Here is a 24,899-nt window from a genome sequence, read left to right as displayed (position 1 = left end):
GCCTTGAACTCTACAAAATATCCAAAGTATAATGTGTGACATACTTAGTGTCACTATCTCAAATCAGAAATTGACCAATTATTACCAGGAGATATATTAAAAGGCCAGTCATTGGGTAGTTTTATTTTCTAGCAATTCCTATGTTAAAAGGTAGATTTGAATAGGAATTAGTACTAGAGAATATTTTGAATTAGTAACCAAAAAATTCAGAACATTTACAGTTCTTTCATGTTATAATTTCAAAATCTGTTTGACATAGACAAAATCTGTTTCCATCTTTAATATTCTTATTTTTCCCTTTCAGGGTTCTTTTGAAGACCCTGACCTGGAGTTACACGCAGACTTTGGTTCTTTGCGGGAATGGGACCCGTTCTTGGGGTTTATGGATTGGCCGTTGTTGTTCGGTATGCCAAGGGTTCGGCCAGAGAGTCCGGCTCATATTTGGAGGCCTAAGATCTCAGGGCTCTGGAGACGGGTGGTGGGTTGGTATCACAGCAGGAGACTCAAGTGTCGTCAGGGAGGCCGGAAAATCTTTCGCTGTGGGCCCAAAGACCCGAGATCTTTGCGATCTTCAGGCACAAAGCTCGTAAGAAGTGACAAAACAGACTTTTTAACATTGTAAACCAGAGAGTTTGTTATGTCTCCCGCTCGCTGTGAAAGTGAGGGACACCTCCCTCTCCCTTGCCAGGGAGAGAGAGAGCCTGTGGGTTGTTGAATTCCGGTGAAATGCGATAGTCTGGGGTCACTGCAAGTCTGTCTTTGCTATCGCCTAGCTCACGCTTGTGCTCAGTAGCAGGTGCCCTTTTTTTTGCTGGGGGGGAGGGGGAATTATTGCTCGCTGTCGCTTACGTGCGGGAGGGAGCTGGGAGGGACTTTGGGGTTCTCACGTTTAACTGTCATTCATTCTTTGGGGCACTTCTCTGTTTTCGTGGATGTTTGCGAAGAAAAAACATTTCAGGATGTATATTGTATACATTTCTCTGACATTAAATACCTTTGAACCTTTGAACATACACACAAGAGGAGCTTCTTAGTCATAGAAGATGGAGACCTGTCTTTTGGCCCAACTTATCAAAGCTGACCAAGACGGCCATCAGAGCTAGTCCCATGTCCCTAAATGTCTTTTCAACAATCATCGGTCCTGCCGAAGGGTCTCGGCCTGAACTGTTGACTGCTTACTCTTTTCCACAGACGCTGCCTGGCCTGCTGAATTCCTCCAGCATTTTGTGTGCGTTGCTTGGATTTCCAGGATCTTCAGATTTTGTCTTGTTTGTGTTTTCAAAGATCATGAAGTGCTTTGAGCAGCCAGTAATGGACAGTATAAAATCCCACCTTCCAGCTAAATTGGACCCTCAAACTGTTCCACTGATGCTGCCATTGCATTAGCTCTTCTCTCTGTCCTGTCATACCTGGAAAACAGTGCCTCATACGCCAGGATGTTGTTCATCGACTTCAGCTTGGTGTTTAACATGATCATCCCTCAGGTGCTGGTGGGTAAACTGTCCTCACTGGGATTCAACACCCCTCCCTGTAACTGGATCTTTGACTCCTTGATGGAAAGCCCCCAGTCAGTCTGAGTTGGCAGCAACATCGTGTGGATTACTGGGGCTCCCCAGGGCTGTGTGCTCAGCCCGCTGCTGACTCACGAATGCACTGCCAGATTCAGCTCAAACTACATCAAGTTCGCTGATGATACTACAGTGGTTGGCCTCATCAGCAACAAGGAGGAATTGAGGTAGAGTGGCTTGTCAAGTGGAGAGAGAAGGTAGAGAGGCTTGACAAATGGTACGAGAACAAACACCCGAGTCTCAACATGGACAAGACAAAAGAAATGACACCGGACTTTCCCATTGCACATCAATGGCTCTGCTGTGGAGAGAGTGAAGAGCACACAGTTCCTTGCTCTGCAAGTAACAGACGATCTAACCTGGACCCACAACACCACCTCGTTAATCAAGGCAGCACTGCAGTGTCTACACCTTGAGGAGATTGAGGCTCCTCACCCTTATTGTAACAACTTTCTACAGGAGCACCATCCTGACTGGCTGCATCATTGTGCTGCAAGGAATTGGACCTGAAGACCCGACAGAGGATAGCAAACAACTGACAAGAGGATCGCTGGGTCTCCCTCCCCTATATTTATATTTACCAAGAGCGTTGTGATGAAGCATTGTTGAGGACACCTACCACCCATCTCTCTGACCCACTACTGTCCGGAAAGACAGGAGCATCAGGACTAGGACTGCTAGACTGGTTAGTGGCTTCTTCCCTCAAGCTGTGAGACCAATGAATACTCTGCTATCAGAGGTCTCATCACTAGTACAGCTAGCTGTTTACTGTTAACCTGTGCTATGTACTGTATGCATTTTGAATTATCTTATAAATGCTTGGTATGTCTTGTTTTATGTGCTGTGTGCGCTATACAGTACTATGCAAAATTCTTGGACACATATACAAGGCTTATAAAAAGTATTCCCCCCCCACCACACCCAGAAGTTTGGCACTGATCAACAGAAAGTGTCTTGTGTCAAAGTGAAAACAGGTCCCTACAAAGTGATCTAAATGAATTATAAATATAAAATACAAAATAGTTGATTGCATAAGTATTCACCCCTCCCCTTTAATATAACAGACCAAATCATAACTGGTTTAATCAACTGATTCAATGTTGTAAAACAATAAAACATGAAAATTTCCAACAGGGTGAATACTTCTTATAAGTACTGTGTATAGCTAGGGTGTCTGTGACTTTTGCACAGTACTGTATTTGTCAACGTGGATTGGAGAGTGTTTATAAATCTGGCGGGAGCAAAGGATGTTGGGAATAGTGAAGGTGGTGCACCACGGGAGGGGTATGGGACAGGTGGCAGAGGAGTGCCAAGGGTGGGGGGCCCATGGGTGCAGACATTTAACCCTCAGACACCAAGCAAAGCAATTTGATTCCAAACAATTGGTCTATTAATCATTACAGAGTGCTTCCTCCCCTCTTCCCAAACATGATTCCCCTCTCCCTACCCCCTTCCCACTCTCAGTCCACAATAGAGACTCGTATCAGAATCTGGTTTATCATCATTCACATATGTTGTGAAATCTGTTTTCTTTTTTGCGGTAACAATACAAAATTACTATAGTATTGTGCAAAAGAATAGGCACACGTTTTGTGGCTGCATAGGGGTCTGGAGGAACATTTTTCCGTTTGATTTTATATTTGCGGAGACGACAGTAAACTTGAACTTGAAACACTGCAATTGCACCCACCACCTTGATAACTTCCTCTGGCAGTCCATTCCATATACCTATCATGCTCAATATGAAGAATCCTAGAGCACAAAAACACACCCACTGAATTCATGCCAACCATCAACCACCCATTTATTCTGATCCTATGGTAATCTCATTTTATTCTCCCCATTTTCCCCACCAACTCCCAATCTGACCACTCACCAACCACTTGGAACAATTTAGTGGCCGGTTAACCTACCAACCTGCACACATTTGGGTTGTAAGAGAAAACCCAAATGATCATCTTCCTGTGTAAACGGGAGTTAAAATGGGGCACAATTCCACAAGAATCAAGTAGTATTTTACTGAGTTAAGGTTAGCTTTATTTATCACATGCACATCAAAACATAGTGAAATGCATTGTGTCAACAACCAACATGGTCCGAGGAAATGCTGGGGTCAACCTGTAAGTGTTGACATGCTTCTGGCATCAACAGCATGCAGAGAACTTATTAACACACATGTCTTTGGAGCATGCAGAGGAAACCCACAGAGTCATCGGGAGAATGTACAAACTCCTTACAGATAACTAGGAATTGAAACTGGATCATTGGCACTGTTAAGCGTTACGCTAATTGCTAACAATTATTGCTGATTTATGATTTGAGAGTCAAAGAAAGGAACAGGGGCAGGAGGATGGACACAAGTTCATAAATCAATGACCAACTCTATGTACATTGGCAAGGTTTCCATCTTAATATTCTGAAACTGAAGGACAAACTCTGAATTGGCTTCAGGATGCAGAGTTCCAGCCAACGGGGAACATAGATCATTAGTTTCAGCAATCTCCAAGAGAGATCTCACCCAGTGCATCGTTGGAAGTCAACCTCACCACATCCCCAAGTCTTTGATTAAAGACTCTAGGACCACCAGACAAAAAACTCAGACTAGGAAGTTTGTTATTGTGAATGTTGTGCATCTGATGCTACGTGATTGCAATGCTGATGTAAGTTTTTCATTGTACCTGTGTATAAGACAATAAACTCTACCCTTTAAATAAAAATCAAGGTCAAGGTAGTGTTTCGAAAGAAAATGGATTGCCATTGTTTCTTAACATGGGAAAGGCAAGCAGAGACATTACACTATATCAGATTCAGATTAGTTTACACCAAGTGTAATGACATTTTTTGCAATTAAGTATCAGTAGTGGCTAACTATTCATCCATGGAAAGCATTCCAGCTGCTTCAAACAGAGTCTGGTTTGGAGGCGCCACTGTGTAGGATCTGAAAAAGCTGCAGAGTTGTAAACTCGGCCAGCTCCATCAGTAAGGATCCCCACCACCCAGGACATACCCTCTTCTCATTATTACCATCAGATTTCCCAACAGACAATAGACCTATGAACACTACTCTTTTGTACATACTATTTGTTATAAATTACTATAAATTTCCCCTGCTCATTTAGTCGAGACATAACGTAAAGATTTTTACTCCTCGTGTATATGAAGGATGTAATTATGTCAATTCAAATTCAACTTTAAAATATATTTCTCCATCTTCATAATAATTTACAGTACATTTTATGCAGTCCACTGTACTGCTGCAGCAAACCAAATTTCATGTACATGTTAGTGATAATAATCCGAATTCTGATGGTTTTGAATACTCATGAGGCTGGAGGTGTATTATTAGGAAACTAGGTAAATACAGCCCTTCTCTATCCAGTTTATCCACAAATTATATTAAATCTATGTAGCTGAAACTAGTTATAAACCAAAATTACACCCCATCAGAGAATCCAGAGATCACTGCAAATGGGAAATTCGAACACACAGAGACATCGTCCTGCTGAATTGTTTATTTGCAAGTGTGGATAATAACATTACAAAGTAACATTCTCTATTGTGAAAATGATGGGAATTTACATTTTGCAAAAAAGTATGGCACAAATCAAACCTGGGTAATAAGAGGAAATTCACAACTCATTTACATGCTAAAGAGTATATTAAAGCAAAGATCACTTCACAAAGCACAAGACAGTCAACCATTTTCTTTTAGTTACATCTGCTTTGGAAAACACTGGGTCCTTAGCCCACACACTGCAAGATCACTGTATAGAGAAATGTCAAGGTTTTATGCCAAAATACGTATAAAAATAGTTTATTGAAAAAAACAATGTTTGTGGAAATAATTTGAAACAAAATCAAATATTTTGACTTTTGTTTATATACACAGGCAACCAATCATCTCAAACATCCTCTGGACATTTCAAAATAGTTCCCTGATCAGGAGAGTGGAACAGAAATTTTAGAATGAAGTTCCAAAGTTAATTTCTGACCCTAGTTTTCTCTGGAGTTACCAATGATTATTGGGATGACTTCTAAAATGCCCTTGAAGTAGGCATCTTTCATTTGGGCCCAGACCACATTTGGGTCTCTGAACATGATGAGTACCACAACAGCTTGTGCTTGGCCATCTGCCCAAATACCAATAATATCCCTTCTCAACCGGGTTTAGGCCAGGAACACTGTACAGTGATGATAAACTGCACCCGAAGGCCTCTCCCTCTAGCCTAATGGACATGGTCAGACCATTTAAACTTAGCACAGGTTAGAAAAAAAGCCTGTGATTCTAATTTATGATGTTCAGCTTTATGCAAGATATAACCTTAATCCTCTAGATTCATGGCAGCATTATCTTGTGCCAATTTGGCAGGCACACAGACTACCACTAGGGACATATATACATCAATATATCCAGTTAAGTTAATCTTTCAACCACAAATATATTTTTGATTTTTTAAAAATTTTACCTGAAATGGGGACCGTTTTATCTGAAGAGACATAACTAATATTTGAGACATTAACAGAACATTTAATACACAATAAAATTACTAATATTTTCTTCAACACTTCATGATCTTCTCCTACCCCTTGAATGGTAGGCTGGTTTCAATACTTGATATTCATAAATAAAAAGAAATGATTGTAATTTTAAGCAAATCTTAATTTTTATACCTATAAACTGCTGAAGAGAACACACTGCCAATCACCCAGGAAGCAGTTAAAAGAAACTGATGGTTTGAAAGTTGGTTGACTATTAATTCCTTTCTATAGATGCTGCCAGACCTAAGTTCCTCCAGCATTTTGTGTGTTACTTTAAAAGTTTCTGGTGGAGTTACCTCAAGGAATTTGTTCAACTCCAAATCACTATCCTCTCAACTACCGACCATTTGTGGATTTCGACCATGTTCCATTTTTATTAAGCCAGTTGTATCAGTTTGAAATAACAAAAAGGATTCATGTAATTGTTCTTGTTAAATAAGTTTTGCAGGATTTTAAAGATTGAAATAGAGACCTTTAAAAATATACAAATCTAAAAAGGAATTCTGTTAGTTTCTGATGGGTGCTGGAAGAGAGGAAGAGAACAGATTGCAGGTGGCAAAGAAAATCACCAGGGTACACATAATAGGCCACCGTAGAGTTCCTGTAAAGTTCTGCTTTTACAATTTATCATAAAAACATAACAGTTGAGAAATCTGCAGTATCTTCATGGCGTTTCCACTCAGCTGCATTTCAGAGCTCCTCAACAGGAACTAATCATTTCACAATTTAATTCTGAAGTACATCATGATTTCAAATGGACATCACTTCTAAGACAGAGACACAATAAAGACTGCAAATGCTGGAAATCTGAAGCAATACACAAAACGCTGGAAGAACTCAGCAAGCCAAACAGCATCTATGGTAGGGAATGGACAATCAATTTTTTTTAGTACTGATTAAAAAGTCTGGATTCAAAACAGCAATTGCCCATTTTCCTCCATAGATGTTGCTTGACTCACTCAGTTTCTCCAACATTGTGTATTGCACCATTTCCAAGACTGAGACTTTTACACAAATCAATGGGAAAACTGTTTTGACTTATAGAATAACAAAAACAATACCCATGGAAACTTTCGTATTTTAAAAGTTTATGATTCAATATAAGCTGTAATTAATAACAGTACCTAATTCAAATGCTTGAAACACACCTCAGTTACCATTAATTTTTGGTTTCTTAATACTGCCAATATAGGTTCCTTCAAATTTGACTGATTTAACAATGAGCCATTGTACCCCTGCCTGTTTTAGTAAGGTTGGTCACCTTGAATTAAAAAAACTTCCCAATGACAGCCAGTTGAATTCCCACTACTATTATTTCTTCATAACAAAAGATCCACACCTTATTTAGACAGGTATATTCTAATTCTCACACTCAAAGGAAGTGTTTTCCAAGGTACTTCTTGTCTCAAAATCTACAGCTGGGGGAAATATGGGGTGGATTCTTTGTCTCTGCTAAGCAAGCTGATGGTCAAGGTAGTTTTGGATACCATGGCAGTGGAGCAGTTAGTGTGGCACTATTACGGCTCCGGGCGTTCTTGAGTTCAATTCCAACAGCGTCCTGTAAGGTGTATGTACATCCTCGCTGTGGAACATGTGGCTTTTCTCCAGGTGCTTTGGCTTCCTCCCACAGTCCAAAGAGCTACTGGCTAGGTGAATTGGTCACTATAAGTGATCCTGTAATTAGGTTAGGGTTAGTTGGGGCTTGCTGGGCTGGGGTGGCTTGAAGGGCCTACTATGCACTGTATTGCTAATATAAAATAAAAATAAAATATTACAGGCTGTGGTAGGGAAAACAGAAATGTGAGGGCAAGACAAGGGGGCATGGGGTTAAAGTAAATGACATAAAAATTATAGTGTTGCTGGTGGAAAAAAAAACACCCCGAGAATGGGGGAGGCATGGAGCTCTGCCTGAAAGCAGAAACACTCAACACATTTAAAAAGCAGCTGAGTGTGCACTTAATGCACAATTATCGAAGCCTATGGATTGAGAGCTGGAGGGTGTTATTAGGCTCAACAGCTTTTGACCTATGTGGGCCAATTAGCTGCCCCTTGTATGGCTCTGTATAATAAGTGTACATTTGAGCTTTAGTCACACCAAGGTCAAAAAGGGAAGCAAAGAAACACTCAGAGTTCACTTGACATTAGTACCACAACAAGCTACCTTAAAATAATGGAGATAACTTGCACTTCGTGCCCAGATGAAAACTGTTGGCTGACTTTAAGTTAAATACCCCAACACTAATTTCCATTGTGATAGAATTTATATAACTGGTCTTCAATGTATGACGGATTTTTTGAAGCAAAGAGTTAGATAAATCAAATAGTTAAATAAAATCTATCTTTATGAGGAGTCCCAGAAAATTAAGCACACAGGCCATTTTGACTTTAAGAAATACAATCTCACTCCACTCTTCAAGAAAGGAGGGAGGCAGAAGAAAGAAAATTTACAGGCCAGTTAGCCTGACCTCAGTGGTTGGTAGATGTTGGGGTCAATTGTTAAGGATGTGGTTTTGGGACATTCGGAGGAACATGATAAATAGGCCAAAGTCAGCACGGTTTCCTTAAGGGCAAACCTTGCCGGACAAATCTGTTAAAATTCTTTGAAGAAATAACAAGCAGAATAGACAAAGGAGAATCAGTGGATGCTGTGAACTGGATTTTCAGAAGTCTCTTGACAAGGTGCCACACATGAGGCTGCTTAGCAAAATAAGGCTCTGGATCTTTACTCGCTGCAATTCAGAAGAATGAGGGGGGAAATCACATTGAAACCTATTGAATGTTGGAAGGCCTAAATGGAGTGCATGTTTTTAATGGTGGGGGAGTCTAGGATGGGAGAATGCAACCTCAATTGAGGAATGTCCATTTAGAATGGAGATGAAGAGGACTTTCTTTAGCCAGTGGGTGGTGAATCTGTGGAATTCATTGCCACAGGTGGCTGTGGAGGCCAAGTCATTGGGTGTGTTTAGGGCAGAGGTTGATAGATTCTGATTAGTCAGGGTGTGAAAGGATACAGGGAGAAGGCAGGAGATTGGGGCTCAGAGGGAAATGGATCAGCCATGATGAAATGGCAGAGCAGACTCGATGGGCCAAATGGCCTAATTCTGCTCCTATGTCTTGTGGTCTAAATGGGAGAATGACCTCAAGGCACCAAGTAGGCTACTCTAGCAAAGTAAAAACATTGGAAATATGAGCATTAAAATGGGATATACCATAATTATAAAATGGTTCTGATCTATACAATGATTCAGATAATTGGGGGGGGGGGGGGGGTCTTTTCATATGAATCTTGTATCATGATCAAGTCTGGGCGAGGAAATCAATAAATGCATTTGCCAAGTAGAGTTTCACAAAATTTTTGCTCAGTGGTTCTTAATTACTACTGGATACAGTAACAGCTCATGTACTTACTATTACTAATTATGAACCACTCAGCAATGTGGATCCATGGCTCGAATATATGGTCTTGAACTGATATTGCCAATCAACACATTAGTACACTGGCCATCTGACTCTCCCAGTGGGTGAGAACCCTCACCTAAAACAGAATATAATCTCGCTTCCCAGTGATAAGCTTTTCAACTTGGGTATCAAGTTCCTTTAACTTTTGGAAGGTTAAAAAAAAATCTTAAAGATCAGGGTTCTTTAGGTGTCTACTAGGTCTCTATTAAGCCTATTAAGCATAATTCAGCAGTTATTAATGCAAAATGGGAAAACCTTCACATTTGTGGATTCAATGGTCACACTGAGGACACAAAATTATGGAAAATAAAATAAGCATCAAAGAGAACAATTTGGACATTTGTAGAGCAACATTACCTTTAGGTTAAACATATGGTTTAAATGCAAACTCCACCATCCATCTCATAGCATAACACTGAGGGGTAGTGGAATTGCAAATCACATTCTCAAACTTACAGTTGAGGCAGAGGCTATAGAAAAGTGATAGAGACATTCTCCAAACAAGCAGAACTATCAACTTTAAAAGGTCAATACAATTAATTATACAAATGCATTCTTGCTTTTCACAAAAATAATCAAAGAAAACAGCACTGTAGTACAACTGGGACATTTAAAGCAATGTACAAATTTTGTTTTCAAAATGGATTAACAAAGCTTTAGAAGCTGTTAAAATGAATTGAATTCTGAAATTAAGAGATTAATAAATAGTTAAAAATAGCATCTAAAAGCACATTAGGTTTTATGTAAAAGAATCTGGGCCTAGCAAATAGTTAAATAAAATCTATCTTTATGGGGAGTCCCAGAAAATTAAGCACACAGGCCATTTTGACTTTAAGAAAAATACGGAAGGCTTTAACACACAAAAGAACAACCTCTTTTGATTTTAAAATAGCTTTAGGTTAATAAAATGACCTGTAAATGTGGCAAGCAAACACAGTCATGATAGACCCAGATTTGGAATATTCTAGGCTCTGCTAAGAAATTCAAAGAAAACCTTGCGCAAAGGACCCCCTTTTAACTTAGATTTGATCCAACCTTCTTCTGTAAAGGAAGACAAGAGGATGTTCATGTAAATCTTGTCATAGACTACCAACTCAAAATTGTACAGAAAATTTCATATACACCGTTGATAACTGGATGCTGACATTAAAAATAATGGTTAACTTAGAACATTATTTTTGTGTGACCGAGGCACCTACCAAATGGGACAAAGCCAAGAACCTCGTAGTTGGAAGCAAAATACAATCATAGTACTGTTGATTGACTATTTTGGTTTATCAACAATGTGTTTCATTTCAGTTACCAATCAGGGCCACATTCATCAGGTCATCATCATCACCAATCAAAAATGCTGGACTGGGGCGGGATGACCTTTCAGAGTTCATGGATGTGCTCCCTGCCATGGACAAGGATTGGTCAGTTGATATAGGAGACTTTGACCAATTTTCTGGCTTAATGCTAGAGTGAGATTTTTTCTTCTCTCTGTCTCGGTCCCGGTCCCGATCCTTGTCCTTCCCTTTCTTCTTCTCCTTTTTGTGCTTTTTATGCTTCTCCAAACTATATTCGGGGAGCGGCCGGACATCATCATCCGAGCTGGGACTATTCTGGTGGGACTTCTCTGCAAAGGACGACCCCGACTCACTGCCACTATCGCCACCTTGAGGGGTGTAGGCAGGGGACTTGCTGTAACTCGGGGAACAGCGTTCGTGTTTTGGTGTTGAACCACTGAACAAGGGTGAGCCATAGTTCTTTGCTCCAGTTATCTGTGGCCTCAAGCTGTCACCACTGCCATCATTCGGTTTCTGCAAGGTCACCTTGGCCTTGATGCTTGGTGAACCACCATCATGTTTACTAATGATGATTTTTGCCACACCTGTTCCTCCGCCATTCTTAGAGTCTGAGGATTTCTTCCCACTATCACCAGAACCCCCTGAGACAGAGACCTTGGATTTGCTTTCTTTGTCACTTTTCTCACGTTTTCCCTGGTAATCCACTGGTGACATGTTGTGTTTGGATGGGATGTTATGAGTGGACGACATCGCTGATGCTGCCATTTGACCATCTGTACCATCTTCGGAACTGGAACCACCAACACCACCCACACCATGTTTCAGTTTATCGATCACTGCTGTCAGAGACGGCTTCTTGGTCCGACTGGGAGACTTTCCTTTGATTAAATTTCCGTGAGCATTTTGAGATGAAGACATCGAGGAAGCAGAAGATGATGAGGATGAGGAGGATGAGGATGATGAGGAGGAAGATGAGGTTGGAGGTTTCTGGCTCAGGGAACTGGACGATGCCATACCAGAGGACTGCTTCATGCTCGAGCTAGAACCAGACCCTGACATGTGAGAGCTCCCTGAGCCAGAGCTGACTGGAGACTTCGCCTTTGTTGGCGGAGTCCCCGGAATGGGCTTCAAGGGAGACGAGAGTTTCTCTGAGTTTCCCGAAGGTCTTGAGTGTGAGGGAGACACGTTGGGCTTCCCTCCAGATGGATTGGCCAGGGATGAGGATGACTTGACCTGCGGCTTCATTTTGCTACTGCTGTTACTGGACAAGCTGCCACTGCTGGTCAAACCATGCTTGGTGACTGGAGAAGAGCTGGGCTTTCCCATGGACTGCGAGGAGCTCTTGGACTGACTAGAACTGGTACTGCTTTGCCCTGGATACAGGCTACTGCTGCTCATTTTTGAGCTGCAAGAGCTCTCGGACTTGCTGCTTTTCAATTTGCTTGAAGAGGAATTGGAAGAATGGGAGTGGTGACTTTTACTGCTGGATGAGGGGCCAGACCCAAACTGACTGTGCGAAGATGACTTGCCGACAATCTCCTTGCGAATCTGAATTGTAATTTTGGGGATGGGGGGAGTGGCCACACTGGGTGGAGTCTGCGATCGCCCGGAGCTCCCAGGGGACTTGGAGCCAGAGGTGCTGGCAGGGGGTGTGAAGGGACGACCCGACACGCTGTGAGATGGAGACTTGCTTTCAGAGTCTGTTTTCTTGCGCTTTGGAGGCTTTTCTTTGCTCTTCCCATCACTTGACGGAGTCCGAGTACGCTTCCCGGGTTTACTGTCAATGGCCATTCCAGACAAACTGCTGCTCCCTCCGCCATTTCCTTCCTTGCTGGACCGCTGTTTCTGAGACTTGTCCATTTTCGCAACCTCCACCGTGCTCAGTAAAGGGCTCTGATTCCCCGAGTGTGAGTGTTCTATCCCCTCCGATGATCCTAATGATTTATTGCTGTTTGTAAACATACTAAAATCCACCATGTCAGTGTGGCTGCTCCCTTTGGAACGTTCTCCTGTGTCACTACTCATTGCCTGCACATTCATTGAGGCAGACCCCTGTGAGGGGAAACTTTTCATCTCATCCATATCACCACTTTGGCTGTTCTCGTCAAAATAACTGCTCACAAAATTGTTCCCACCTTGATTTTCCAATAAAAAATCTACTCCATCAGGAAAAAACTGGTTTGATGAGTCACTATTTGGAGTGGCAGTGGCGTCTGCTATTAAATCTGCAGGGTCAGTGTACGCATTCTCATTGCTTCCAGCCTGGAAAACATCCGCATCAAACGTACTATTCACCGCAGAATGGGTTGAGCTCAGAGAATCACGGACAGGGGTCCCAACAGACTGACAGTCGTCCACAGAGGCAGCCAGCTTAGTAGTTTGCTCCGCTATGTCTGACAGAATCTCTGTAACATCAGCTCCAATACTGTCTGTGCTGGAGAGGCGTACCATTCTCTGTGTGCCTGATTGCTGGGAATGCACCACAGTTGGAGGGTATGTTGTAGGAGGAGTGTTACACTGACTGGGGGCAGGGGTAATATGTGGGGTGTCCAAAGTATCTCCAGCCAGGTTCACATCAAAGACACTGTTAGGGGCATCGAAGTCCATGGAGATGAGCTCTCTCTGAAAGTCCTCCTCAGTCTGAGGTTGCTTGGGTTTATCTGTCTGCGACCGTGTCCTCTTCTTCTTCTGCTTTGTGCTGCCCGAAGCTACATCAATTCTAGGTGAGCTGGAGGAAGAGTTCTGCCTCTCCAGGGGGCTGCTGCCATACAGCGTGGAGAAATCCTGGCTTGGGTTGTCCTTGAGCAGATTCATCAGCATGGGGTGGTTCTTGGTATTACTTGCAGGGGAAGAAACTGGTGGGGGCGTGTGGCCGGGCGGGGTAGGGCTCGAACCGATGGAAGAGCCTACACTCCCCGTGATCTGTAGTAAACTCGTCAGGATCGGGTTCTGGTTGACCTTAAAGGAGTCGTCCCCGTGTCCAGATTCGTGCCTCTCCTTCATGCCCTGTAAGTTGAAGATGGTGGAGATAGGCCCGGGAAAGGTGCTGGTTGGCGTGGTGGTGCCGCTCGGTGGGTTGTTACCCAGCTGTGTGCTGTAGCCCGGACTGCTGGGGGGAGGCGGGTTCCGCTTCAGCATATCCTCCACCGTCTCGGCAATGAGCGGCAAAGCTGGCGTGTCTGCTTGGATGGTCTCAGCCTTGCGGCGGATGGCTCGCATTGTCACCGGGATGGACATACACCTGAAAAACACAGGGGGCCAGAGGAATCACTCACACCCACCAGGAATTTATCAAACTGTCAGGCCGCACCAAAGAAGAATTCAATAAAGAACTTCTTTATCAAGAAAATTCTATGACTGCACACAGAAAACTGCAAACCCCCCCTTCCGTTAACAACATCATAAAGGACAGGTTTAAAAGGATGTGGGCCAAATAGAACTAGCTTAGTTGGGCATCTTGGTCAGCATGGACAACATGGGCAGAAGGGCATGTTTCGTGCTATACGATATACAAGCTTTAGAGACAGCCTTTTCCTCTGCACCAGATTTCTGAACAGAGAGTGACCCAGCCTACAAACACCACCTCACTATTTTTACATTACCTATTTAATATTTACATACATTTCTTATTGTAATTTACAGTATTTATATGCATTGCACTGTAATTATGTCACAAAACAAATTTCATGACAGGCCAGTAATATTAAACCTGATTCTGATTCTGTACAATACCAAGTAACTATGAACTATTAAAACCTTCAGTGAAGAAAGGTATCCCAATACATGTCAAATAATTCTTTTATTTCCACTGCCCAAGTTATTCCTATTCTAAAGTATAAAAAAGGCTCTATCTAGATATCCGGATTGGAGCTTTCATGTTCTGCAGTTGCAGTGGTCTGATAGCAGCTGTATTACATTGCTATCTTAGTTGCGATCAAGTTAGCATAGTTGATTAGGAACAGAATACTGTGTTTAAGTCATCCTCTGAACTCCATCAAGCTAGAGATTCTCAGGTCTGTGTCTGTCTTAAATCAACAAACCTCCTCCCATTAGACAGCCAGAGAATGTTAGCTCCAACATTGAAATTAATGCCAGAATGCTCCCTCAAAATGGGTTTTGAATTACTTGGTGAATGTCCTCACTCATAACACCACCCCCCTCATTCCATCCCACCCCCCCACTCCTGATCTTCTGCCACATGTTTCACTAGGGCGAGCCAGGTTCAGAGAAAATACTTACCTCTGCACCACTCTGGTAATGAAGTCATCAGTGCAGATGAGGGCATCAGAAAGTCCTTTATACAGCTTACAGCTTACTTGCCTGGAGTCCAGTACATCCATCACAACTGGTAAAATAAACAGCAGTGAAAAAAAATTAAAAAGGAGAATAGAAGCTACCCCCGAAGATCATGACCACAAGTGGTGACACTTTTTTTAAAAAAAAGGTGGTTTCTCAGCAGCAGAACAACTGAAAATGAAGCTTGGAAATATTTAAACTCTGGTAATCCACACCCTGAAGACTCTGGTGGTGCCATATTGGCAGATTTGCTGGACTAGTACTATTACAACCCCAACACAATTTTAATTGATTAGTTTTTTAAAAAAGTTGTGACACTGTAGGACAATAGATATTCCAGTTAACATGATGAGTTTAAAGGGAGTGAAGGAAACATCACCATCAGGATTTCTGAACAATCAAGAGTTGATCATAGATGTAATGTACCTAGAGATCGAGAAGCTCAATGGTAGAGCAGAATAACAGGTTCTCCGATGCAATCAGGGCATCTCTTCTCTAACAACAACAGCGTGAAGAAACAGGGAGATGGGGAGAATTACTTTCTAAATGCAGAAAACCAACACTAATAATGTAGCCCAAATGGTTATAGAAGTTCAAAAAGTACTTTGATGAAAACTTACAGGGCTAAGAGGAAAGATCAGGGGAGTGAGACGAGTTGAACAGTTCTGCTTTGGAAGCAGCACAGGCAATTTAAGTTGAGTGGCCTTTTTAAAAAATATAGCTCCAGTCTACAATTCCCTCGGCTTGTCCACATGTTGAATATGTTGCCAGACATGAAGTGGATGGGAGGATCCTAGGCTAAGTGGCCGAGCTAACAGATTTCACTGCAGAAGGCATACTGAGTCATCTAACAGAGCCGCTCCTTCACAGCAATAGTGATCCAGGTTTAATCCTGACCTCCGGTATGCCTCTGGTATTTGCATGGTTTCCCCGTGACAATGTGGATTCCCAGTAAATGCCCTTGTTTCCTCCTACACCCTAGACACGTGCAGGTTGGTAGTTCAATTGCACCTAACATGTAGGAGAGTGGTAGAATCTCTGGGCACTGAAGGAAATGAGCAGGGAGCATAGGATCTCTGTAAATGGATGTTTGATGGCAGATGCAGGCTCCATGGCTCAGCAACCATGGCTGGTCACAGTGGTGCCACGCCTCACCGAGTATCACAGAGGACAACAGCCACTTGGCGTAGGTATCGGTTAACAGCTGTGTGGCTTCTATACCTTTACAGCACAAGTCAGAGGGGAAATACTTGGAGAACAAAAAGGCATTCCTGTCACAACACCAGACTATTTATTGTTGTGTCTGTAGTTACACAGCTTTCAGTAATCAAGACTACATAGGCAGAAATACTCAGTAGCATACCACACACAAGGGAGTCATTGACTGGGTGCTGGAAGGAGAGGCTGAAGCTGGTGTCAGTCAGCGGGCACACTTCAAACTGCAAACGGCCAGGCAGATCTGCAAACACATGATTCACATTGCAATGATAAGAACACTGCAGCGAAAAGAACATTCAGAATGCTATTTAGGTAGATAAGATGGAAACTCGATTCAAATTTGATAATATCCCAGTTTCCTCATTTTGTTAATGACTGGCACTTCAGTCTTGGAGCTGCAAGAGATTGTAGATGCCGGAATCTGGAGCAACACACAAGATGCTGGAGAAACTCAGTCTAGCAACTTATGTGGAGCTTCAAAATTGCTCTGCATATTCATAAACTAACACATTTTAAAAGTCAGTGATTTTTACATTGGGGCACCCTTGCAGGGCAAGTAGCAATGCTATTGATCTCAAAGATTGAAAGCATCATTTTTGGTAAGAAAACAACTTTTTCAAAGTTCCAGGACAAAACTAACTTTTCAATCCTTTCACTCTATAATTCTACCTTTTAAACTATATCATCATATCCTTTCAATATACTGCACTACCATACCCCCCTCATGCCTCATTTCCTGCCAAATATGTACAAAGCCAGAATCTCTCTGGTCATTTAGTAGTCCTTCAGTCAGCACTCACTCTTTTAAATATTTTGCATCAAGACAGGTCACTGATTCTTGAGAACTTGGATAAAACAGGTTTTAATTTTGAAAAGAAAAATATTTAAATGTTAAGAAATCTAAACTTGTATGTTTATAGAACAAAGTCTCAGTAATCAAGCAATATTTCTGTGCAACCTCCTGATTTTGTAATTTTTTCATAAAATATGTTCTTCCTATCATTACTTAGTTTTTGTCAACACAGTCAGACACAATAAAAAGCTAACTATTCCTATTTATTTAGTCTTATATAGATTTAGAGCTTTTAAATCATTGTGTCTACACCATAGGTACACATATATGCTGTTAAATGTTGTATACAGGTGTCCCCCGCTTTACGAACGGTCGCTTTACGAAACCTCACTGTTACGAAAGACTTACATTAGTACCCTGTTTTCGCTAACAGGTGTTTTCACTGTTACGAAAAAATCAGCGCGCGCTAAAAGGCTGAAATAAACATGCTAATTAATTACGTGCTGGGCAGCACCTAATTAATTAGCTTGTTTATTTTGGCTTTTTTCTTAAAGATGTGCTGTGTGCCTCCCGGCTACCGCTGGACCCCTGCATGCTTTGTGGCAATGTATTGGGTCGCTACCCGGAGGGTGGGGGCCACTGCACTACCCCAACCTCCGACTCAGCCTAACACACCATCATCAGTGTGTTCAACACTGTCCCAATTCCAGTAAGTGATACTACACTGTACATACATATTTCTACTTTATATCGGCTGTGTATCTTTACATGTTATTTGGTATGATTTAGCAGCTTCATAGCTTAAAGGTTACTGGAGATCACTTGCGCCGGGTTTTGCTGACGGTGCTTGCGTGAGATTTTTGCTACGGAGAACAGTTCATCACGCAATGACTGTGGAAAAGTATTTCTACTTTATATAAGCTGTGTATTTATCATATCATTCCTGCTTTTACTATATGGACTGTTACTTTAGGTTTTGTGTGTTATTTGGCATGATTTGGTAGGTTATTTTTGGGTCTGCGAATGCTCACAAAATGTTCCCATATAAATAAATGGTAATTGCTTCTTCGCTTTACGACATTCCGGCTTACGAACCGTTTCATAGGAACGCTCTACCTCCGGATGACGGGGGCAACCTGTATTCACTTTTGTTCATTTTTTATACTATTTCACGTGTACTCCTTTAAAAACTCTTACATCATGCAACTTTTATCATTAGCATTAAGTATACAAAATAACAATTTTGGACATAAAAACACGTTTTTAATTTTAAAGAGACAATTACTTTAATTTAATAAACTGTTTTGGAGGAGCAGATTGTAAGCATATTAATTTAAAACAAAGGAAGTTCCATCTGACAGTGGTGGCAGTGGCCCAATTACAACAAACAATTCCAACGTTTTCACCTCTCAAGTCAATGCTCCTTGCTTAACAACTTTACTTAACAATTTGGTAGAACAAATAACAATCTCATGTACATGTTATCCTTCTGTAAATATTAACAGTAAACAGCAAAATACAGTACAACTGCAATGTTTAAGCATAAACATCAGAAAACACACCAGGAACTTAAAAAAAAATTCCATTCATTTTGGGGCTTAAATCTTCAAAAAACCTTCCGTCAGCTTTATCAGGAAGTAGACAATTAATATGTTTCTCCTCTATGAAGTCCATGACTTCAGCAGACAGGTGGCAGATCTCCCTCGCCCTGCTTGCATGACCTGGTGATGATGGCTCCATCAGTTTGACCAGAATATTTTCGACTGGTACGAAGCACATATCCTTTCCACCTGATTGGATGGAAACGCGTGTTGGGCCCACGCGGATGCAAGAACTCCACTTGAACATCTTGATTATGAGCATCCACAGGGACAGCCTTTGCTAACCACCAGTTTTGGTCATAAATGACAGCAAGCCAATCTCCACAATTAATGACACCAGCAGATATATCTGTCGTAGTCCCATCAGGACAACTCTGGGGTTCCTGCTCCATTTCCTCCATCAGCATTGCCGAAGGCCCTCTGTTCTTTCCCATTGTGGTCGGGCCATCATTCTCCTCAGCCTGTACCCTGGCATGTATATTTTCAGACAACTGAAATGCTGTTGGGCTGAAACACTGGCACATCTGTGGTTCACTACAGAAACATGACAATTATCTGCAATGGATGCTGTTTCCGTAAGGTATAACCTGATGGATTTTCCCTGTTGTTGGTACAGGTTATAGTGGTTGAGAAAGGACTGCATCATATGTCTGCATGTCACCTTCAGCAATTATAATAGAGCTGAGTACTGCAAAGGCTCCCAACCATTTCATGGAAGATCTTACCATCCACAATGTAATTCCTCCGTAGTACAAGGCTGTCTGCAGTCCTTTTCACAGTTCCCCCAATGCCATGTGACGCGGCAAAGTTGTTCCAGGTTGTTCTCTGGAAACCCAGTGTTGGAGGGACATTGCAGAGGAGAGAGAAGTTCTTGTTTTTGTACTGCTGCTGGGGCCATCTGACCAAAATTGAATGGTATCAACTTTTGGAAATTTTAAACAAATATCTCTGAGGACTTGTTCCAAGTGAGTCCAAATGGCAGAAGCATCCTGTCGTTTGGATTCTGATATTATACAAAATCCTGCTTTCTCTACTTTTGTGTGTACATGCCACTGCGCAGATTGAGCTGTGGGAGGTTCTGACCAAGATGGCATGACTGTACCTCAGAACTATATTTCCAAGCCTCAGAAAAGTCCACGTCAATTACAGTGCTTTCATTGCAGTTCTGTATCAAGCTCCTGTATTCCCTGGACTGGTTCTGAACCAAGCACACACGTGTTGTTGTTTCACCCTTTAGTTTGTCTTCATACAGTTTGATGAGCTCTGCCAGTGTGCCATTGCGCTTCACATATCTTGTATTGCAGTGAATTCCATCTGCTGTTTGGTCCTGAACTCGTTCCCATCGCTGCCACTCAACATCGGTCAACTCTTGCTGTGGGGTGGGAAGTGTGTGCTTGTGGAGACATCGGGTGCAGGAGCACAGAGACATGCCTCGCTTGTCTGAGAACAACACACAAGTTCAAAACTATCCTCCAATTTGCTAGACTTGTCAATACCATATGCTGTTAGGACATCAAACATCAGCTTTGCATTTTCATGGTACTGGCATGTCTTTCAATCTGATGGTTTTGGTGCTGTGACATAGAATGGACGTAAAGCACAGAAGGACGAATAACTGAGTTCTACAGCTGGTTCCTTTTTGATGAATTCCCCGTGAAGATTGAATATTGTGTCAGTCAGAATCATTCTCTGATGCTTTATTTTCTTCCATGTTATTGTGTCCTGTTTGTCAGTCATCATTTGTGCAGCATTATGGTAGAAATCCTGAACCATCGGGGTTATTGTTTGAATGTAAGAGGGTTTTTTGTCAGTAGTCCTGCTCTTTCGCAGTGTGTTGTATGTCAGCCCGAACTGCTTTGTCTGGTGTATCAGGCGATATTTCTTTAGAACCCTGCCTAACAGAGTCAAGTTCTTTGATGTTTGAGCAGACTGTAAATTATTTTTGTTTTGATTAAATTCTTGAATGAGACAGTTGTGGAAGAGCAGGGTTTTCTTGATGGAGGGGTTTTTGAGTTTGCTTCCCTGTAGCATCTGCTGTTTTTTGATGATTGTGTCTTTTTATTTCTAGTTTGCTCTAGTCACCAATGCCTTTTCAGTTTGTTCCTATCTTTTATTATCTCTTGAAGTTTATTTTTCAAAGGTTTCATCTCTCTCAAGTATCTTGCTCTTGTTTTCTTTCTTTCCCTTTTCCCTACTATAGACTGCCTACTGTAAGCTGGCTCCTGTATAGTCTGATTCAATGGACTATCTGGGGGAGTTTCTGGGCGATCTGGGCCCTTTCTCTTACGCTCTCTTGACTCTTGCTGTCTACATTTCCATGCCTTTCTCTTACTCCTCTTTTTCCTTTCATTCAAATCACTGGTAGTTTTTATCTTCCCATCCTCTACTCTCTTCTTCAATTTGCTTTTCCTTTCTCAGGTATTCCTCCTTTAACTCTGGCTCACTATATAATTTCTCTCTCTGCTTTTTTTGGTATTTCCTGTTTCTTCTCCTTCGCTCCTCCACTGATAGCTGCTGCCTAGCCATAACTTCCTAAAATACATAAAAGGTCAGAATTTAATGGAATCACTATGAAATTGTGCAAAATTGCTATGAATTTAATTTAAACTACAAGCCATATTACTATTTATTGTGATCATAAATTATATTCAAGCCTCCACTGAGGATGATTTGGATGTTTTTGTCAACACCGTCAAACTATGTGTCACCACCGCCAGACAGAAAACCCGAGGATGTTAACGTCTGACTGTAGTGACAAAAACACACTTTTTTTTTTACATGACATGCATGAGTTGTATACAGGAGCCATCTTGTTTTCCCTAATTGCTAGCTGCCTCTGGCCTCTACTTAAAATGCAGAAATTTATGTCATAATTTAAAATAATTCTTTCTGTACGAGAGACAGTGTTGACATGTCATGGTTGTGACAGTAGCAACATCAATATGTAAAAATTATTGAAAAACTAGCAAACTTACAGGAGCTTGTTTGACCTTGTTGCATTTAGCAGATGTGGAGGGTGGAAAGAGAGTCCTCAGGCATACAGTTGACCATGTGGTTGCCTGATTTTTTAATGAATTTTTTTTTTATAAATATCTGACAGTGCTGACAAAAACTTGGGACACATTTTAAGCAACCACAAAATAAGTAACTATTATTGAAAGTTCACTGCTTTTAGCTTGAGGTTTTTCACTCTACTCTTTCATCTGGCATATATATTAATAATTTTAAATTATTTTTTCACACTTTATCAAATTGAAATGATAATCTCTTGCCTGAGGACAACTGATTTTGTGGGTACTGGGCTATCATATAATTTATAAAATTAAGAACATATGAAAAAATGTTGCATTTGTGCAAAAGACCCTCAGATGATCAACCCTGATTATTTTAAGAAAATGTCATTCATTTTCATCAGAATTAGCACTCTTCTTAGTGGGACATGTTTTCGCCGAAGTCTCAAGAATCAGTGAGTCTCAATCTCTTTGTTCCTTGTTATTTCAGAGGATTCAAACAGACAAAATGCTGGAGGAACTCAGCAGGCCAGACAGGAATCATTTTACATTGGAGGAGGGCAGAGAGAACAGTGAGAGGGGAGAGACTAAGACAGACTGAATGAATAAATGTGGTGGTGTTGGCTAAGAGAGCATGAAGAAAAGTTTTAATCACAGCTAATCTGTCTGGAGTTGCTGTAAGCAGGATATGACTGACAGCAGAGACAAAAAGCTGGAATTGAGTGCCATAAAACAGTGCAGTGGCTGGAAATCTGAAATAAAATGGTAGATCAGGAGAGTGAAAATTGGAATAAAGGTTACAAGTTAACAACCCTGCATCAAAAGGTTGATTATCTGAAATTGTTAAATGCAACAATGAGACCTGAGGGCTATAACGTGCCTTGAGCTTAGCAAGATCAGAGAGACTTTGCTGGGATGGAGAATTAAAGCGACTTCCAACTAGAAGCATGGCGTGAGCAGCTGTGACCAAAAAAAAAATAATGGAGCTCCTTGCTCATGTTCACTCATCATTGCTGTTTCCTTGCACATACTGGGGTCACTGTAAAGATGCAGAGCTGTTATAACTATAACCTCCTCCCATCTGCTTCTTGTAAAGATTACATTCCACTCTCCCATTTTGTCTCATTTGGAGCTTCTGACAATAACTTCCCTCACCGTGCCTCTAAGAGGTTTTCTGTTTATCTACATATCTCTCAGCCACGAATGTTCCACTTCCTGCACTTTTGCACTCACTCCTCCTCCTCCTATCCATAGCAAAGATTTCCTGTCCTCCTCTTCCACCACACAACTTCTACATTTAACAGATCATCCCCTTCTCCCCAAGCTTTCAGTACTCCAAACTGTTCCTTCTATAACTACCTGTTAATTCCACCCTTTCCACAGTACACTTTGATGCAGCCATAGGAGATGCAACCCCCTACCCTTTTACCACTTCACTTTTCAGCAGCCAATGACATGAATATCCCTTTCAGATGAAGTGACTGACAGGTGCAGTTCAGTTTACTGCATACGGCATTCACTGTATGGTCTGCTCTATTATGGAGCAGCCAAATGGAGATAAGGTGACTGTTCTGCAGAACACTTTTGTTCAGTCTGCAAGTGTTCCTGGGCTTTCAGTTGCCTTTCTATACCACTATTAGTCCGATTTGTCTAGGCCCTTTGGTCCGAATCACCCATGCAGACCAAGGTGCCTACCTGAGCTAGTCCCATTTGCCTGAGTTTGGCCTGTATCCCTCTAAACCTTCCCTCCCTTGTATCTGAACAAAAAGGAGAGAAGGAATTTCTTTAGCAAGATGGTGGTGAATCTGTGGAATTCACTGCCTTAGATGACTTTGGAAGCTAAGTCATTGGGTATATTTAAAACAGAGGTTGATAGGTTCTTGATTAGTCAGGGCGTCAAAGGTTATGGGGAGAAGGCAGGAGAATGGGGTTGAGAGGGATAATAAATCAACCACGATCAAATGGTGGAACAGACTCGATAAGCCAAATAGCCCAATTCTGCTACTACATCTTATGGTCTAATTCTTTCACCTTGCATCTTAAACCTACACCCTTTAGTTTCAGATCCAACTATGCTGGGAAAAGGACTGACCATCTCTGCCCCTTTGTATTTTATAAACCACATTTTCCAGTTAGGAATATCATAGGCTTGAGAACCTAATATTGATTTCATGATCTTCAATGCCATCCTTTCCTGTTTGTATGAGAGCCAATGAAAGGTATTAACTTGTAATGTTAAGTCTATTCTTCTTTCTCCACAGACACTGCTAGACTTGCTGAGCTTTCTTCCAGTTTTCTCTTTTATATCAGATGTTGTGTTTCATATTCAGTTCCAGCACCGTTCTTCCCCCCTCCCCCGACCCCCCCACCTTTTTCCCTCTGTTCTAATTCTTCATCTTCTATTTCTATCTCTTACAAACAGATTAGGTGCAATAGCAAATATTTCACACTTCCTCTCAGACAGAACCACCACCTTTTAAGTCGGGAGAACACAATCCAGTCCTCATCATGGGGCCAGCAGTGGAAAAGGGCGAACAGTTCCTGGGTGTCAGCATCTTTGAAGATCTATCCTGGGCCCAACATATTGATGCAATTACAAAGGTGGCACACCAATGGCTATATTTCATTAGAAGCTTGAGGAGATTTGGTACATCACCAAAAACAAGCAAATTTCAACAGATTTCAACATTATCGGGTTGCATCACCATCTGGTATGGAGGGGCCACTGCGCAGGACATGCTCTGTTCCTATTACTATCATCAGAGAGAAGGTACAAGAACCTGAAGGCACATTAACATTCTAGGATTTAGGATAATCTTTGACGCCTGCAAAAATCAAGAACCTATCAACCTCTGTTTAAATATACCCAAAGAATTGGTCTCCATAGCCAACTGTGGCAATTAATTCCACAGATTAACCACCATTTGACTAAAGAAATTCCTTCTCATCTCTGTTCTAAAGTGATGTGCTTCTAATCCGAGGCAGTGCTCTCTGGTCTTAGACTCTCCCACTATACAAAACATCCTCTCTACATCCAGTCTATCTATGCCTTTCGTTATGCGATAGGTTTCAATAAGATCCCCCATTCTTCCAAACTCCATTGAATACAGGCAGTGATACGAAGC

At 41.6% G+C, this 24,899-nt stretch overlaps 1 protein-coding gene across 2 annotated transcripts in view; it reads right to left on the bottom strand.

Annotated features, from left to right (window-relative positions):
- Window positions 1-5,065: 5,065 nt before the first annotated feature.
- The window catches only part of med1 (mediator complex subunit 1), a 117,465-nt gene continuing 97,631 nt past the window's right edge, over window positions 5,066-24,899 (bottom strand). For both annotated transcript variants that reach the window (XM_072249607.1, XM_072249608.1), the window contains 3 exons: window positions 16,515-16,610; window positions 15,095-15,200; window positions 5,066-14,096 (listed from right to left, as the gene is read on the bottom strand). In XM_072249607.1, the coding sequence (XP_072105708.1) occupies window positions 10,862-14,096; window positions 15,095-15,200; window positions 16,515-16,610 (3,437 nt within the window). In that variant the 3' untranslated portion in view covers window positions 5,066-10,861. The remainder of the gene's footprint in view (window positions 14,097-15,094; window positions 15,201-16,514; window positions 16,611-24,899) is intronic.

The sequence above is a fragment of the Mobula birostris genome, chromosome X (genome assembly GCF_030028105.1).
Source record: "Mobula birostris isolate sMobBir1 chromosome X, sMobBir1.hap1, whole genome shotgun sequence".
Lineage (NCBI taxonomy): Eukaryota > Metazoa > Chordata > Chondrichthyes > Myliobatiformes > Myliobatidae > Mobula > Mobula birostris.
The sequence above is the reverse complement of the archived record's forward strand: the minus strand, read 5'-3'. Positions and strand labels throughout refer to the sequence as shown.